General features: G+C 42.0%; 1 protein-coding gene across 2 annotated transcripts in view; it reads right to left on the bottom strand.

Moving 5' to 3' along the window:
* The window catches only part of ZBTB44 (zinc finger and BTB domain containing 44), a 104,623-nt gene that overhangs the window by 22,030 nt on the left and 67,651 nt on the right, over window positions 1-14,942 (bottom strand). For both annotated transcript variants that reach the window (XM_029573407.1, XM_029573406.1), the window contains exon 5: window positions 4,948-5,032. In XM_029573407.1, the coding sequence (XP_029429267.1) occupies window positions 4,948-5,032 (85 nt within the window). The remainder of the gene's footprint in view (window positions 1-4,947; window positions 5,033-14,942) is intronic.

Here is a 14,942-nt window from a genome sequence, read left to right as displayed (position 1 = left end):
AAAATTTCGCATCAGCTTGTCCAGATATAAAATATCTTTATGCCTTAGCTGCGAAGAGATTCTGAAGCACATAAAGCCATTTTGTGAAGAGGATGATCTTGAAAATATTACTCTGACCTCCCAACAAGAGTGGCAAATCCTGCCAAGCTTGAAATTTATCTCTGGAAAATGCCAATAGTTTAGAAATGTTTAAATTATATAGGGCCGACAAATCAGTGGAAATCTGTAATCTAAGTATTTAATATTGTTATCCGCCCATTGCAATGGAAAATGAGCACCTGATCTCTCTTTAAGATTCTGGAAAAGCCAGTGCTTCAGATTTGTCCTTGTTTAATCTGAGTCCAGAAAAACCCCCAGTCCCCAAAAATTCCTAGCAAAAAATCCAGCGAATTAATTAGGTGTGTTAGAAAAAGCAATGTCATCAGCAAAAGCCACATATTTGAACATCAGCTGATCCATTTGTTTCCCTTTCACCCCAATGGATGATTGAATATAATTTAACAGTGGTTCTAAAGCCAGGAGAAATAATAACAGGGACAATGGACAGCCTTGTCTGGTGCCTCGAACAACTGAAAATAAGGCTGAATGCAAACCACTGGCTATAATTGATGCTTACGGTTGTTGAATCAAAAGCTTAACAGCATCAAAAAAGAGACTGTCCAACCCCATACAGCAAAGAAGATACAGTAAATACTCTCCCATTCCACCCTATCAAATGCTTTTTTAATGTCAAAGCTGACCAATAGAAATGGTTCTCCTGCTCTCTGACAATTCTATAGCCATTAACAACAGTCTCACATTAGACAGGGCATAATGCCTACGAACAAACCCTACCTGGCCAGACCCAATAATTGTCAGCAAAAGTACTGCTAAACAGTCTGCCAATATTTTAGCAAACAGTTTTTGATCAAAATTTAAAAGGGAAATAGGCCGATAAGAAGCCAGAGAAAGAGGGTCCTTGCCAGGTTTAGATATAATAATAATATGCGCTGTGCAAATGAATCCCCCCCATCCTCTCTCCACCCCCACCCACCTTTGGCTGCAGCTCTTATAATGTTTAAACTTTACAGCATAACAATGTCAAAATGAACCAGTAAAAACTTTTTTTTTAATTAATACTTTATTGTTGTGTATTAGAGGAAAAGAACACTCTCGAGAAATACAACAGTAGTACAAGCAACAAGAAAGCAAGAAAACAATGATTTTGCAACAACAATCATTTTACAATTGCAACCCCCCAACTCACCCATTCCGCCCTCCCCTCCCGACCGCCCATCAGCTTTCATCAAAACCCATAATATTGACATACATTCAGTCAAGAGATACAGGAATTTAGAAGTAACAGCAGGTAGAGAACTATAGAGTAGCCAGCGTTCTCCAAGATACACAGGGAATCCAAATGGAATTAAATTTCTTAATACTATGCCGCTTAATGGTCATTAATTTACTCATAGTACAAACGTGTCCAGTTTAGAGAGCACTCTGTCCAGCGTCAGGGCATCTGTTTGCTTCCAAAAACGCGCAATTTAAATCTGAGCAGCAATATAAATCCGTTGCATCAGAACTTGGGCATCAGTGATCGGGTGATATAAAAGAACAACCTCTGGCTGAGAAGACCTGGTCCAAGTCTCTCTCCCATGCTCGAATATGTGTAGGATATGAACCTAATGCAGAATTTAACATAGATTTTAGATATGATTCCTTTCATCTTGAGTACCTGAAAACAGAATCCCTCGAAAAGAGTCTTCCCACTCCGCAAATGAGAAAGCAAAATTGCTTACCTTGTAATAGGTGTTATCCCAGGACAGCAGGATGTAGTCCTCACCTGTGGGTGACATCATTGATGGAGCCCTATTGCGGAAAACTTTCTGTCAAAGTTTCTAGAAACTTTTGACTGGCACTCTGAGCCCACTGAGCATGCCATGATATTCTCTGCCACAGGGGTTTCCCTTCAGTCTCGTATGTAGCAATAAGCTTTAACAAAAATAAAATAATAAAACGTATCGGACCCAACTCCGCAGGGTGGCGGGTGGGTTCTGTGAGGACTACATCCTGCTTGTCCTGGGATAATACCTATTACAAGATAACCAATTTTGCTTTATCCCAGGACAAGCAGGATGCTAGTCCTCACATGTGGGTGATTAGCAAGCTATAGGCCGAGTCATTTTGTAGTGAAGCAACATTGCAGTATTGTTGGTAAAAATAAGGCAGCCAAAAATCATAGCAGGTTGGATGTAGAAGGAGTTGGGATTATACTGGAAACAAGTTCTTTAAGACAGATTGTCCGTAGGCTGAATCTTGTCATCCTTCTTTGTCCAAACAGTAATGAGCTGTGAAGGTGTGAAGAGAACTCCATGTTGCTGCTTTAAATATGTCAAGAATTGGCACTGAACGATTGTGTGCTACTGAGGTTGACATTGCTCTTACTGAATGCGCCTTTACTCGCCCTTGGAGAGGAAGGCCTGCTTTTTCATAGCAAAACTGTATGCAATCTGCTAGCCAATTGGAGAGAGTATGTTTACCCACCGATTTTCGATGAGACGGGTGAGACGAGGAGACGGGTTTTGAGTGCCCGTCTACAGACATTTTGACTTGTGTCTTGCCCTTCTCATCTATGACTCAGATTATGAAGCGAATCATTCATCATAATTGGCATGTTACAGATCCACAATGAATTTCAAGATGCTCCTAGGTTTGCATTTACACGCCGTTCCAATTTCAAAGATCTGTTGGTACACTCCGACTCTTCGGTGCCCCAGTCTGTTATTAACATAGGAGCACATACATCTTGTGCTGCATGCACAGTTTGCCATGTAATGATTGACACGTCAGCTATATACTTTGCAAGAATCGATTTCACCTTTGTTCTAAGAAATTTCACAGATTGTCGTTCAACAGGGTTAATTTATCTCAAACAGTGCCCCTGCAACCTTTGGTACGTAGGAAAGACTCAACGGGCACTCAAAACCCGTCTCATCGAACATCGGTCCTGAATCTCTACAGGTCGACTCACAGCTCCATTGACATCCCATTGTATTCACTTTGAACACACTTTTGATGATTTAAAAGTTTGTGTACTCGAACAATTATCCCCCAATTGGAGAGGTGGGGACTTCAATACTTGGCTACTGCGTGCAGAACAACGTTGGATCCACCGGCTTGGGACCGTGGAACCCGTGGGTCTGAATTCGGCATTAGAACTTCAAGTGTTCCTATGAATGTAAGATAGTACACACGCTATCACAGTAACAATATGTCAACAGAGAATTATAAGTGCTCTTACTGCATGCACAATTGTTTACATGTTACTATAGTAACGCTCCATCAAATACGGAGTTACGTTATACGTCATCACGTGCAAAAAGCGCGGGCTTTTTTTTAAAGGGAAGGTAGTTCAGGTCTTCCTTTGTCCCGCTCTCATTTGAACAGCGTTGGAGACGTACGCGTCCAGGATGAAGGTTCGCGTTGCCGTGTCATCTAGAGTTAAGTACCTATCTTATTTTGTAGAATCAATATGTTTGACTTATATTTCCTTTAATCAATAGCATCTGTCTTGAAAATTCACCCTTAAAAAACACTCCTGAAGAAGCGATTGTGATATCGCGAAACACCGGCCGTTGTCGCGTTGGAGACGTACACGTCCGGGATGAAGCATCTGTCCTGAAAATTCACCCTTAAAAAACACTCCTGAAGAAGCGATTGTGATATCGCAAAACACCGGCCGTTGTCAGGCTTAATTCTTCAACTTTACTTCGGGGAACAGATGGAGGTTATTTTGAACGAATATTCTTATAAGCTTTAAATCTCTGGGACTTTGAAAACATCACACTGCAAATGACGAGTGGTCCGGACGGCAAGTTGTCATACTGCCGTTGTCTGGCTTGCTGATGCGGTATCATTCTATTAATTTTATTTAATCCAATTTTGTATAACACTTGATGGTCACAGCACAGAGAAATAATAGACAGTGTCTGACTGTACTATCCACATGCAATGGCAATACATAGGCTACACAAGGGCAAGAAGCTCCTCTTAAAAAAAAAACACCATCTAAAATTTTAAAGAATACTTTTTCTAGCAAAACTGGATTAAACATTCTGCATGTGTCCACATTTTCCAAATCTGCCATATGTATATACACAAAAGGCCAAGAAATCAACTTATGGTGAATGTCCAAAACCTAAGACGGAAATAAAATCCATGTGCAGTCAGAGAGGTCGTCTTACTGTTGTGTGAAGCATTCGGATTATCCTCCTGTGGAGGATAATCCGAAATGGGGTTGAGCTTGCAGGTGTGAAGGCCAAAAACAAACAGAAATTTTTAATTTATGTTAAGCCAAGTCAGACATTCGGAGCACAAAAGGGCAAGTGAAGCTTCGGAGTAGACCTGAAAGCATACGTTCTGTGGCGCTATAGCATTTGTTATTGTGGTTTATACCAATTGTGTATACCGCTCATCATCTCCACTTCCCATTAGCTATACACAAAAGGACCCATTAAACGGCTTTAATCTTGTCTTGGACATATTCAGAGTCCAGCTGACATCTACAAACTAATAAATTTTATAGTGACAATGTTTTTCATTGTACATGGTTAGTAAGCCACAATAGTGAAGGATGTTGATCTTATTTAAAGCAATTACTGCACAGAATGAAATATGAAACATAAAACATGTGTTAAATGTGTGTGTATACTGAGAAGACAAAAGCTGCAAGTTAATTTAGATTTTAAAAATTATATGATTTAAGTATACAAATGAAAACTTTTTTGATGCATTAACTAATTTGTTAGATCCTGAATTCTGCCAGTTTCAACTCTCAGACTAGCAATCTGCTCCTGGTGAAGGTCTATGTGATTTAAATGGTAGAAGGCTCTAGATGGGAGCTGGGAGTTAATTATAGCATAACACTTCCTGAGGAACGCTTTTGCACACTACATTGGTACATACCGATCATCATCATCTGCATGAACATTTGTGCTAGAAGTACTTTGCAGCGTGGGTAATCCCTCAGTGACTCCTTCATCTATGGAGCCTGCATCAAGAAAAAGAAAAACATAGGAAGGACCATATATCTTCTAAGCATGGTTCAACAGCACTAAGACTAGGGTCACTTCATGAAATTAACAGGTAACATTTAAAACAAACTGGAGAAAGAATTGTTTCACTTAATGCACAATTAAGCTGTAGAATTTGTTGCCAGAGAATGTGGTCACAGCATCAAGCATAACTGAGTTTAAAAAAAGGTTTGGACAAGTTCCTGGAGGAAAAGTAAATATTAGCCAAGTACGTTTGGGAAAGCCATCTCTTATCTCCAAGAGTGTGCAACAAGGAATGGATCTAACTTTTGGGATTTGCCTGGCACAGTTAATGTCAGAAACAGGCTGCTGAGCTTGATGGACCCTTCGTCTGACCCAGCAAAGCAATCTGAAGTTCTTATGTAATCGTGTCTCTAAATATCCTTAAAACCATTTATCAGTCACTGTTAATGACATCAGACTTCAACAATTTCTGGATACTGCTCACCTGCTTTGTCCAGGATATAAAACACAAGTAAAGTCATAATTATAAAACACAGAGGAGAGAGGGCTTAGGCATGAAATGAAAATTACCATCTCACTAGAGTTGTTAAGAAACAGGATGTTAGTGGGGTATTTTCGTTTTGTTTTTTTTTTAAGATTCTACATTAAACTATTCTAGAAGCTTTTCAAATCTGCAAAGTTTTGAAAAAGATATGGAAAAACAAGACATATATGCCTGGTCTTTATGAATAAACAGCCAGAAGTCACACCATATGACTATAAAGAAACAGTAAGACTATCAAAAATATAGGCGCTAGTGAAAAAGTATAAAGGGAAGCAACAGAGGAATGTACATATTAAAAATTGAGTTCTTTGTAATACAGAATGGAAACCATTGTTCTCTTACAATTACATCACTTAAAGGGGACTACTGCAGTTAATATTTTTAATTGAAATCTTTTTATTGTAAATATGAAAAAACATAAAACCAGATGTGCAAACATTTTATATATACATTAAATATAAATAACATTTTCTAATATATGAAGAGAGAATGTATAAGTGACACTGCATTTCCTATCTAACTTCATTTATCCAAATCTTATCATAATCCTTATAATTCCTTACCGTGCTCTCCCCTTCACTACTTGTAGCAAAACACTAGCTGATGTAACACATATGTCACCCAAGTGGCAACCTGCTGGTCGGCCATTAGATAGCACTAGATCCCTGTGATAGTATGGCATCATCTAGCTGTAAAATTCCTATCAGCACCTCCCCCAGAGGCCGTCTGAGATGGATGGACTTTTTTCCTGTAAGTGGGGGCTAGGAGGTGGTAAGTTGTGGTCTTTTGGTTTGGCTCTTGAAAAAGAAAGAGCTCTGTTAGTTTCTTTTGCCTAAGTGAAGCCCATACCCCTCAGTAGGTAGAACACTGGTTAAGGGAAATCCCTGCTAGGCACTGCCTGCCAGTGTAGGGCTACCCAGAAGTTAAAGAAAGACTGAGTGTTTTGATTGAGTTGAGGAATTTTGGCTGGAGGTGAGACTTGGAGCTTCTTGAAGATGGCTTTCCCCTGGATCCAGAGGTCAAGCAACTGAAGATCTGTAAGTAAGCGTCTAAGCAGAAAGGGCTAACAGTACTCAATCCAGAGGAGATTTTTGGCCATTAGATTTCAGTCAGGGTTTTGTTTCTGATGAGGTTTGTGCCACCCTGCCTCAGTTGGGGCTGGAACTAAGCAGTTCAGTCCTGAATTGGGACATCAGACCTTTCCTTCTGAAAGGACAAACAGCAGGAAGGAGGAGGAGATACTGGAGACTCAGAGGGATTTCCACATCAAAAGGGACGAGGACACAGGCTGGGGACAGAGCCTCAGGTAGGATCTTTCTATGATATACGGGGACCTCCTCACTGAGTAGGGATACCACAGAGACTGTGCCTATCCATCACTCAGAGAAATAGTGATGAGAAGTGGCTAAGGAACCTGAGAGCTGGGCACTTACACAGAGAAAAGAGGACAACTAGCTGTAACTATAGTTTTGATGACTGGACATTTATTTAACTTTCTGAACAAAATCAGTAAAATAATCTTTGAACAACCAGTCCTAAGTCAGCAGCATCTAATCAGAAAAACAGACGCATGGTTGAGAGACTCACACTACTGCCTGGACATAAGCATCAGCTTTCCCCCACAGAAAGGATTCACCCAGGGGATAAAACAAAGAGGAGGAGGTGATGAGCGTCAGTGAAATACATTTTCAGTATAAATTACTTATGTACCCTTGAAGAAAATGCCACCTCCAAGAAAAGGGTTACACCCATAAGCAGCAATATCTACCCTCCCCAGCATAACTCAATTGTTATAAACATTTAAAACATTGCAGCAGATTATGTGGCAGTAGAGAGAAAATATATCTATCCCGATTATCCAAAAATACTTACAGATATTTTTCCATATCCAATAAATATAATAAATCATTTCTCCATTGAGATAGAGAAGTGTTTTCCTTCCATGTTAACATAACAGATTTCTTAGCCAGTACTAAAGCTTTCCTCAGCCACAGTTTCTGATGTTATTGACTGATTCAAGTATTGTCACATCAAACAATACCATATTGAGCTTTAATAACAAGCTACAACTCATTATGGTCCCCAGATACTGCAAAATCATTTCCCAAAAAACTCTGAACGATTGTATAAAACTAAAAAAAATGTTCCAAACTGCTTATATCCTTATCACATTTAAGACAAATATAGAATAGCAATTGCTATCCTAAATACTCTCAATTGTGAGATATAAAATCTCAAAGTCTGTAATATATTTCCTTCTAATAAACATTTATGGACACCTGCTTGATTCATTTATAACAGTTCCACTATGCCTGTCATGTCAGCTATGTCTTCTTCATATTTCCATTTTTTAATAAACCACTGACACTATCTTTAGCATCCTTTATTTTCAGTTTAAAATGATTTTCACCCATAAATTCTCAGATTTTTCCAAAGTTGACATTCTGTTTAAACTGATATTCACTCTAATTCTAGGATGATTTAAAAGCTGCTCCAGAGCTGCAGATGCAGCATTTCAAGGCTCCAGCCACTGCTGGAAGCCAGTGTGGACAAAAGTGGATGCTGTGTTTCAAGTCATCCTCCAGCGCTCATCCTCCAGTGCCGCCCATGCCATGTTTCATGTCCTGCTTCCTCACCCCCCCCCCCCAAACAGCCAAAATGCCTATCTGGTGATGTGGATGTGAATGCATTGCAAGAAGGCCCTGTCCACCAGAAGCACTTTCCAGCAGACTCCCTAGCCCTACATAAAAGTTGCAGAGCGAGGGAGCCTCAGTAACTATGCTGCTGAGGGAGGGGCGGAAGGAGAGAGAGAGGGGGGGCGGAAGGAGAAATAGAGGGGCATGTTAGGTAGGAGGTGTAGGTAGAGATGAGGATGCTGCTGAGTGGGTGAGTGGGAGAATCTGATAATGTAATTTTATTATCCTGGCTTCTGTCCACCAAAAAATAAACTCCAATACTGACCAGAAAGAGAGTCTTTTTTTAAATCAAATTTCTCCATTTTACTTATCACAATAAACCTGATAAACTCCCAGGAAAAAAACAAAAAATGAAAATGAAGGTCCCTCTCTTTCATTTGAACTAACTCATAATAAAAAAACAAACTGTATGGGCCACTTTGTGATCTATGCTGACCATTTCTATAATATTTTTAGAACTATGAAGATCTTAGCTCCTTAGGGAATGAATAAAATACCATATGTATGCATAAAAAATTCTTATGATCTATTTCATACTTTTCTTTCAGTTCCTGAAAACTCATTTGTCCATCTGCATCAATAATTTGGGAAATGGATTTAAAAGGAGAAATGTATTACTTACCTGATAATTTCCTTTCCTCCAATGAGGGCAGGTCAATCTCCACCAGTGGGTTATGCAGATGGAGACTGAGCAAAAGCTGACATCAAGGCTATATAGTCCTGCCCCGACATTAACCCACCAGTATTTTCTGGAAAAGCCAAACTGTGAACAAATTGATTATACTTGAACATTATTAACAATCAATTCATGCTTCCAACCCAACGGGAACAGTGAGCTCAGACAAAAAAAGTGACATATGCACTAAATTAAGGGGCTAGAAAAGCCACTTAGCAGTCTTCAACGAAGAGCAGGTATCACATTCTGCAATGTTCGCCCTGAAAAGGCTAACCATAATTTCAACATCGGCAGCCTAGGGCAGATCTGGGATTGACCTTCCCTCAGAGGAAAGGAAATTATCAGGTAAGTAGTAATTTCTCTTTCCTCTGCATTCTGGCCGGTCAATCCCCACCAGTGGGATGTACCAAAACTAATCCCGAAAAGGGCAGAAGGATGCCAGTGGTCCAGTCAAAACCACCCACATGAATGCAGCATCCTCCCTAACCCGAACACCCAAGCGTTAATGCTTGGAAAATCTCGGCAAGCAACAACAAAGTTCCACTCATGATACTACCTGAGCCCTTGTGGAATGCGGTCTAATCTGCTCCAGCAAAGCAATCTCAGCAGCCACATAGGCAGCTGTAATGACTTCTTTAACCAATGAGCTACCATTGTCCGCATTTACCGACACCACTGAGCACAGGCAGGCAGGTGATCAGATTTCCAAACAGATTTAGTCATCTCCAAGTATTGCAGCAAATGACGCTTGGCATCCAAGGAACGCAAAAGTCGGTACTCACTTTCATCTGTTCCTGTCCAAGGTGGGGAGGGAAATGAACTGATTCAAATGAAACTCTGAAACCACTTTTGGCAAAAAAAAGAGGGCACAGTCCGAATCATACACAGAAAAGGCTCCCAGCAAGAAAGTGTCTGCAGTTCAGAGACTTGATGTACTGAACAGATTGCTACCAGAAAGACTGTCTTCAAGGTAAGCAGTCACAAGGAAAGAGCATGCAGTGGCCGAAAGGTTGGATCTGCCAAGAACTCCAGGACCAAATTAAGGTCCCACAGTGGTACCAGAAGCCGTAAAGGGGGGCAAAGATGCTTAACTTTCTTCAAGAAACGGGACACATCGGAATGGGAAATCAAAGGCTCTCCACTGACTCTCCTCCAAAGCAAGTAAGAGCTGCAACTTGAACTTTACAGGTGTTAAAAGCCAAGCCCTTATGCAAGCCATCCTGTAAGAATTCCAAAATTAAAGAAATATCCACCTTGAGAGGTTGAGAACCTCGCTCAGAACACTAGGCCTCGAAAACTCTCCAAACTAGCATAGGCTACCGAAGTAGAACATTTCCTGGCCCAAAGTAAGGTGGAAATCACATCAGGCGAATAACCCCGTTTCAATAACCAAGTCCTTTCAATGGACAAAAAAAGTACGACAAAATTGACCCAGATCCTCATGTAGAATGGGCCCCTGCCACAACAGATGATGGTAGACTGGGGGGACTGCCCACCAGAGGTCTCTGAAGATCTGCATACAATGGTCTCTGTGCCTAATCTGGAGCCACTAAAAGTACTGTGTTGGTTTGACCTGCAATTTTCCAGACAGACAATCCTGCCTATCAGAGGCCAGGGCTGAAATGCATATAGCAGGGTGCCGTGTAGCTACTCATGAATGGGAGTGTCGATGTTCAGTGTAGTCTGTGACTGAAAAAGCATTGGAACTTTCGCATTGAAGGTCACCAACAGGTCTAGGCTCAGTAGGCCCCAGCGGTTCACAAGGAGCTAAAAGACTTCGCCCACCAACTCCCACCCTTTTGGATCCAAGTTTCTTCTGCTGAGGAAGTCGGCTCTGATATTATCCTATCTGGCATTGTGAGAGGCGGATGTGCCTAGAAGATGTTGCTCTGCCCACACCACGAGTTCATCTATCTCCTTCGACACCTGTCGACTCTTGGTTCTACCCTGATGATTGATGTAAGCCACCATCATTGCATTGTCCGATATTAGCCAGACCACCCGAGCTTCTATAGATGCTCAGTGAACCGCAAGCACACTAACTGAGCTGTCAGTGCTTCCAATTTGTTGATGTTCCACTGCTGCTCCTCTGCATTCCAGCGACCTTGCATCAGTGACTCCTCCCACCCCCCAGAAGGCCTGCATCTGTTGTGAGTACCAACCAATATGGCATCTCCAGGGAAACTCCCTTCCTGAGATGAACCTCCAGTTCAATTGAGACCTCACCGCATAGTTCTGCGACTGCAGGTTCCATCGGGAAAGTAATGCGTGTTGAAGAGGTTGCATATAATACTAAATTTTCAGTTTTATAACTTTATAATTCTTATTACTTACACCTTGTTATTTTATCACACATGCTTACTACGTTTGATGTAATACTAAGTTTCTGGTTTATTTGTAATTCTTATTACGTACGCCTTGTTATATGTATTCCACATGTTCGATGTAATTTCTAACTTTAGTTCTCTGTAAACCGACGCGATATGTACTATTACATGAACATCGGTATATAAAAGCCTTTAAATAAATAAATAAATAAATATATGTCCTTGACCAGGGAACAACTTCCAATGTGGCAGCCATCAGCCCCAGGACCTGCAGATAAGACCACACAGTTGGGTGAACAGTCTTCATCAAGGTTTGAACTTGAACCGTTGGTTCAGTGTGCTGCAGTAGTCAAAAAAGCAAACAGAATGCTGGGAATTATTAGAAAGGGAATGGTGAATAAAACAGAAAATGTCATAATGCCTCTGTATCGTTCCATGGTGAGACCGCACCTTGAATACTGTGTACAATTCTGGTCGCCGCATCTCAAAAAAGAGAATTGCAATGGAGAAGGTACAGAGAAGGGCTACCAAAATGATAAGGGGAATGGAACAACTCCCCTATGAGGAAAGACTAAAGAGGTTAGGACTTTTCAGCTTGGAGAAGAGACGGCTGAGGTGGGATATGATAGAGATGTTTAAAATCATGAGAGGTCTAGAATGGGTAGATGTGAATCTGTTATTTACTCTTTTCGGATAGTAGAAAGATTGGGGGGCACTCCATGAAGTTAGCATGGGGCACATTTAAAACTAATCGGAGAAAGTTCTTTTTTACTCAACGCACATTTAAACTCTGGAATTTGTTGCCAGAGGATGTGGTTAGTGCAGTTAGTATAGCTGTGTTTAAAAAAGGATTGGATAAGTTCTTGGAGAAGTCCATTACCTGCTATTAAGTTCACTTAGAGAATAGCCATTGCCATTAGCAATGGTAATATGGAATAGACTTAGTTTTTGGGTACTTGCCAGGTTCTTATGGCCTGGATTAGCCACTGTTGGAAACAGGATGCTGGGCTTGATGGACCCTTGGTCTGACCCAGTATGGCATTTTCTTATGTTCTTATTTATGTCTCTGGCAGAAATACTCTGCTCTGCCTTGTATCAAAGTAAACCTCGAAATACTCCAGAGTCTGAGACAGCTGCAAATTGCTCTTGGTCAGATTCACCACCCAGCCTAGGTCCTGTAGCAATGAAACCACCTTGCGAGAAGCACGAAGACTCTTTTCCATGCTCTTGTCTGGAATCAACCAGTCGTCCAGAAAGGGGTGAACTAGAATGTAATCTTTCTGTAGGGCCATCGCTACCACCAGCATGAATTTGGAAAAGGTCCTAGGCTGAGTGGCCAGCTCAAAAGGCAAGGCCTGAATGTGGTAATGACTATTCAGAATGGCAAATTGAAGGAACAGCTGATGTTCGACGAACGGGAATATGCAAATATGCCTATGTCAGATCCAGAGATGTGAGGTATTCCCCTGCTTGTATTGCCATGATGACAAAGTGCACCATTTCCATCCTGAAATGTGTGATTTGTAAATGACAGTTGATGCTCTTGAGATCCAGTATGGGTCGAAAAGACCCTTCCTTCTGGGGCATGGCAAAGTAAATGGAATAATAGCGTGTATTTTGCTGATATTCGGGAAAGGGAATCACAGCTTTCAGGTCCAGACTTTGTAACGAGGCTTCCACTTCTACCCTCTTCTGAGGGGAGGTGCATGGAGATATCAAAGGCATCTGGAGGAATGCAAAGAAACTGTAGAGCATACCCATCCTGAACCTCTTCGAGCACCCATTGATCCAAAATAATCTGGATCTACCTGTGATAAAAACGAGAGGGGCAGCCACCTATCTCTTGCACCAACAGGTGAGCCCACAAAATCTCAGAGAAGATTGAGGGGCTACACTTCCAGAGCCCACATCCTTTTGAGTCCCTCAGGGGCGAAAAGGACAGATCTGTGGAAGGGGCAGGATCTCAGAGGGCCTATAAGGCAGAAAATGCCGGTAGTCTCGAGTGGCCATCCACCTGAAAAGTGTGGGAGAGCGGCTTTTTGTCCACTGGTAAGTAAGGAACATGGATTTCCCCCCACATTTACTTGACATTATTTCCAATTCACTGCCAATTAAAAGCGAACCCTTGAAGGGCAGTTTGGTAAGATTGGACTTTGAAATATTATCTGCCTACCAGTTAACCAGCCACAGCTGTTGCGATAATGGAAGCAGCTCCTTTGGTGGCTGCATGAATCAGGTCACAGCCTGCATCAGCTAAGGCAGCAGCTCCCAGCTCTACCATGGGTCCATTATAGGAAGCAGTCCTGCCAGATTTTGAGAAAGACGCACAAGAAGCAATTTATAAGTTCAATCGCCACTGCCTTAAAGGCTTCCTTTAGGATAGCCTCAATTCTTCTATCCTGAACATCCTTCAGAGCTGCACCTCCCTCTACTGGGTGGTTCGTTTTGTGACCGAATACACCAAGGCATCCATCTTAAGGAAATACAACTGCTCTCTGGCCTGCGGATCCAAGGGGTATAAACCTGCCAAGACACACCCTCCTTTAAAGGATGCCTTTGGCGCACTCCATTCTAGATCAATCAACTCTTGAGATGCATCCAGGAGGGGAAAGAAACATGAGGCCTTGCGTAGGGTGACCAAAATGGGGTCCTCCTTCTACACCCTTGAGAAGTCAGTCACAGCTACTCCGAGGGTCTTCAATGTCTGAGAGATCAAGCATGGCAACTCATCTCTAACAAAGAAATGAAGAAGAGTTCTATGTGGCTCAAAGTCTGGGGGAATCTCCCCTTCCTCAACAGGAGAGCCACCACCATCTTTGGTGTCACCTTGATCCACCTGCATTTGAGACTTATCTGGCTGCGCTGTGCCATACTGCTTAACTGTGGTGGCAGGCACAGAAGAATTTTAGTCGACTCAGAAGACTGCCCCTGTAGAAATGTCTGCAATCCCTGGAAGAATTCCACCCAGGAAAAGGAGGATGTGTCCATTCCAGCCCAAACCTGACATCCTGAGAGTGAGTTTCCTCTAAGGAGTTGGCCCATGGATCAATTGAAGGAGGAGACACCCATGTCATGTTGCCCTTGGTCCCACTCCTCTGAGACCAAGGAGATGGACCATCGTTGCAAAATCAGGTGGTGGTAAATCCTAATGAGCAACCAGGCAGCACTGACACAAGCTTAAAGAAAGCTCTGGCTGTATCACCCTGATGTGGCATGCAGTACAAATAGATAAGCACTTGATACTTTTTCACTGCAAGTGCCATGGTTACAAAGCATTCAGTCAGATATAGGCATGTGCCCAGCTAGATGCACAAAAAATGTGTGGTCAGGTACCTGCACGTAAAAGTCGCACCCAAAACGGATGCACAAAAACGGTATGCACCAGATACATGCGTATAGTGCACTTGCCTAAACTAGACGACCAAACCAGAGCATCCAGGTTCACACACCCAAAGGAACGCCCAAGTTAGGCACTAAAGGTGTGCGTCCACAAGCAAGGACGCCCAATTCTAGACACCAAATAGAGACGTGCGGGTGCACCAATGGCACACGGTGAAAAACATGTGAAATCACCTTCGCTGCTTACCACACGCCAAAAAGGGAGAAGCCTGAGAATGGGGCCTAGCCAAAAGGCTGCTCAACCCACCATGGCTGAACTAC

Source organism: Rhinatrema bivittatum, chromosome 12 (assembly GCF_901001135.1).
Source record: "Rhinatrema bivittatum chromosome 12, aRhiBiv1.1, whole genome shotgun sequence".
Classification (NCBI taxonomy): domain Eukaryota; kingdom Metazoa; phylum Chordata; class Amphibia; order Gymnophiona; family Rhinatrematidae; genus Rhinatrema; species Rhinatrema bivittatum.
The sequence above is the reverse complement of the archived record's forward strand: the minus strand, read 5'-3'. Positions and strand labels throughout refer to the sequence as shown.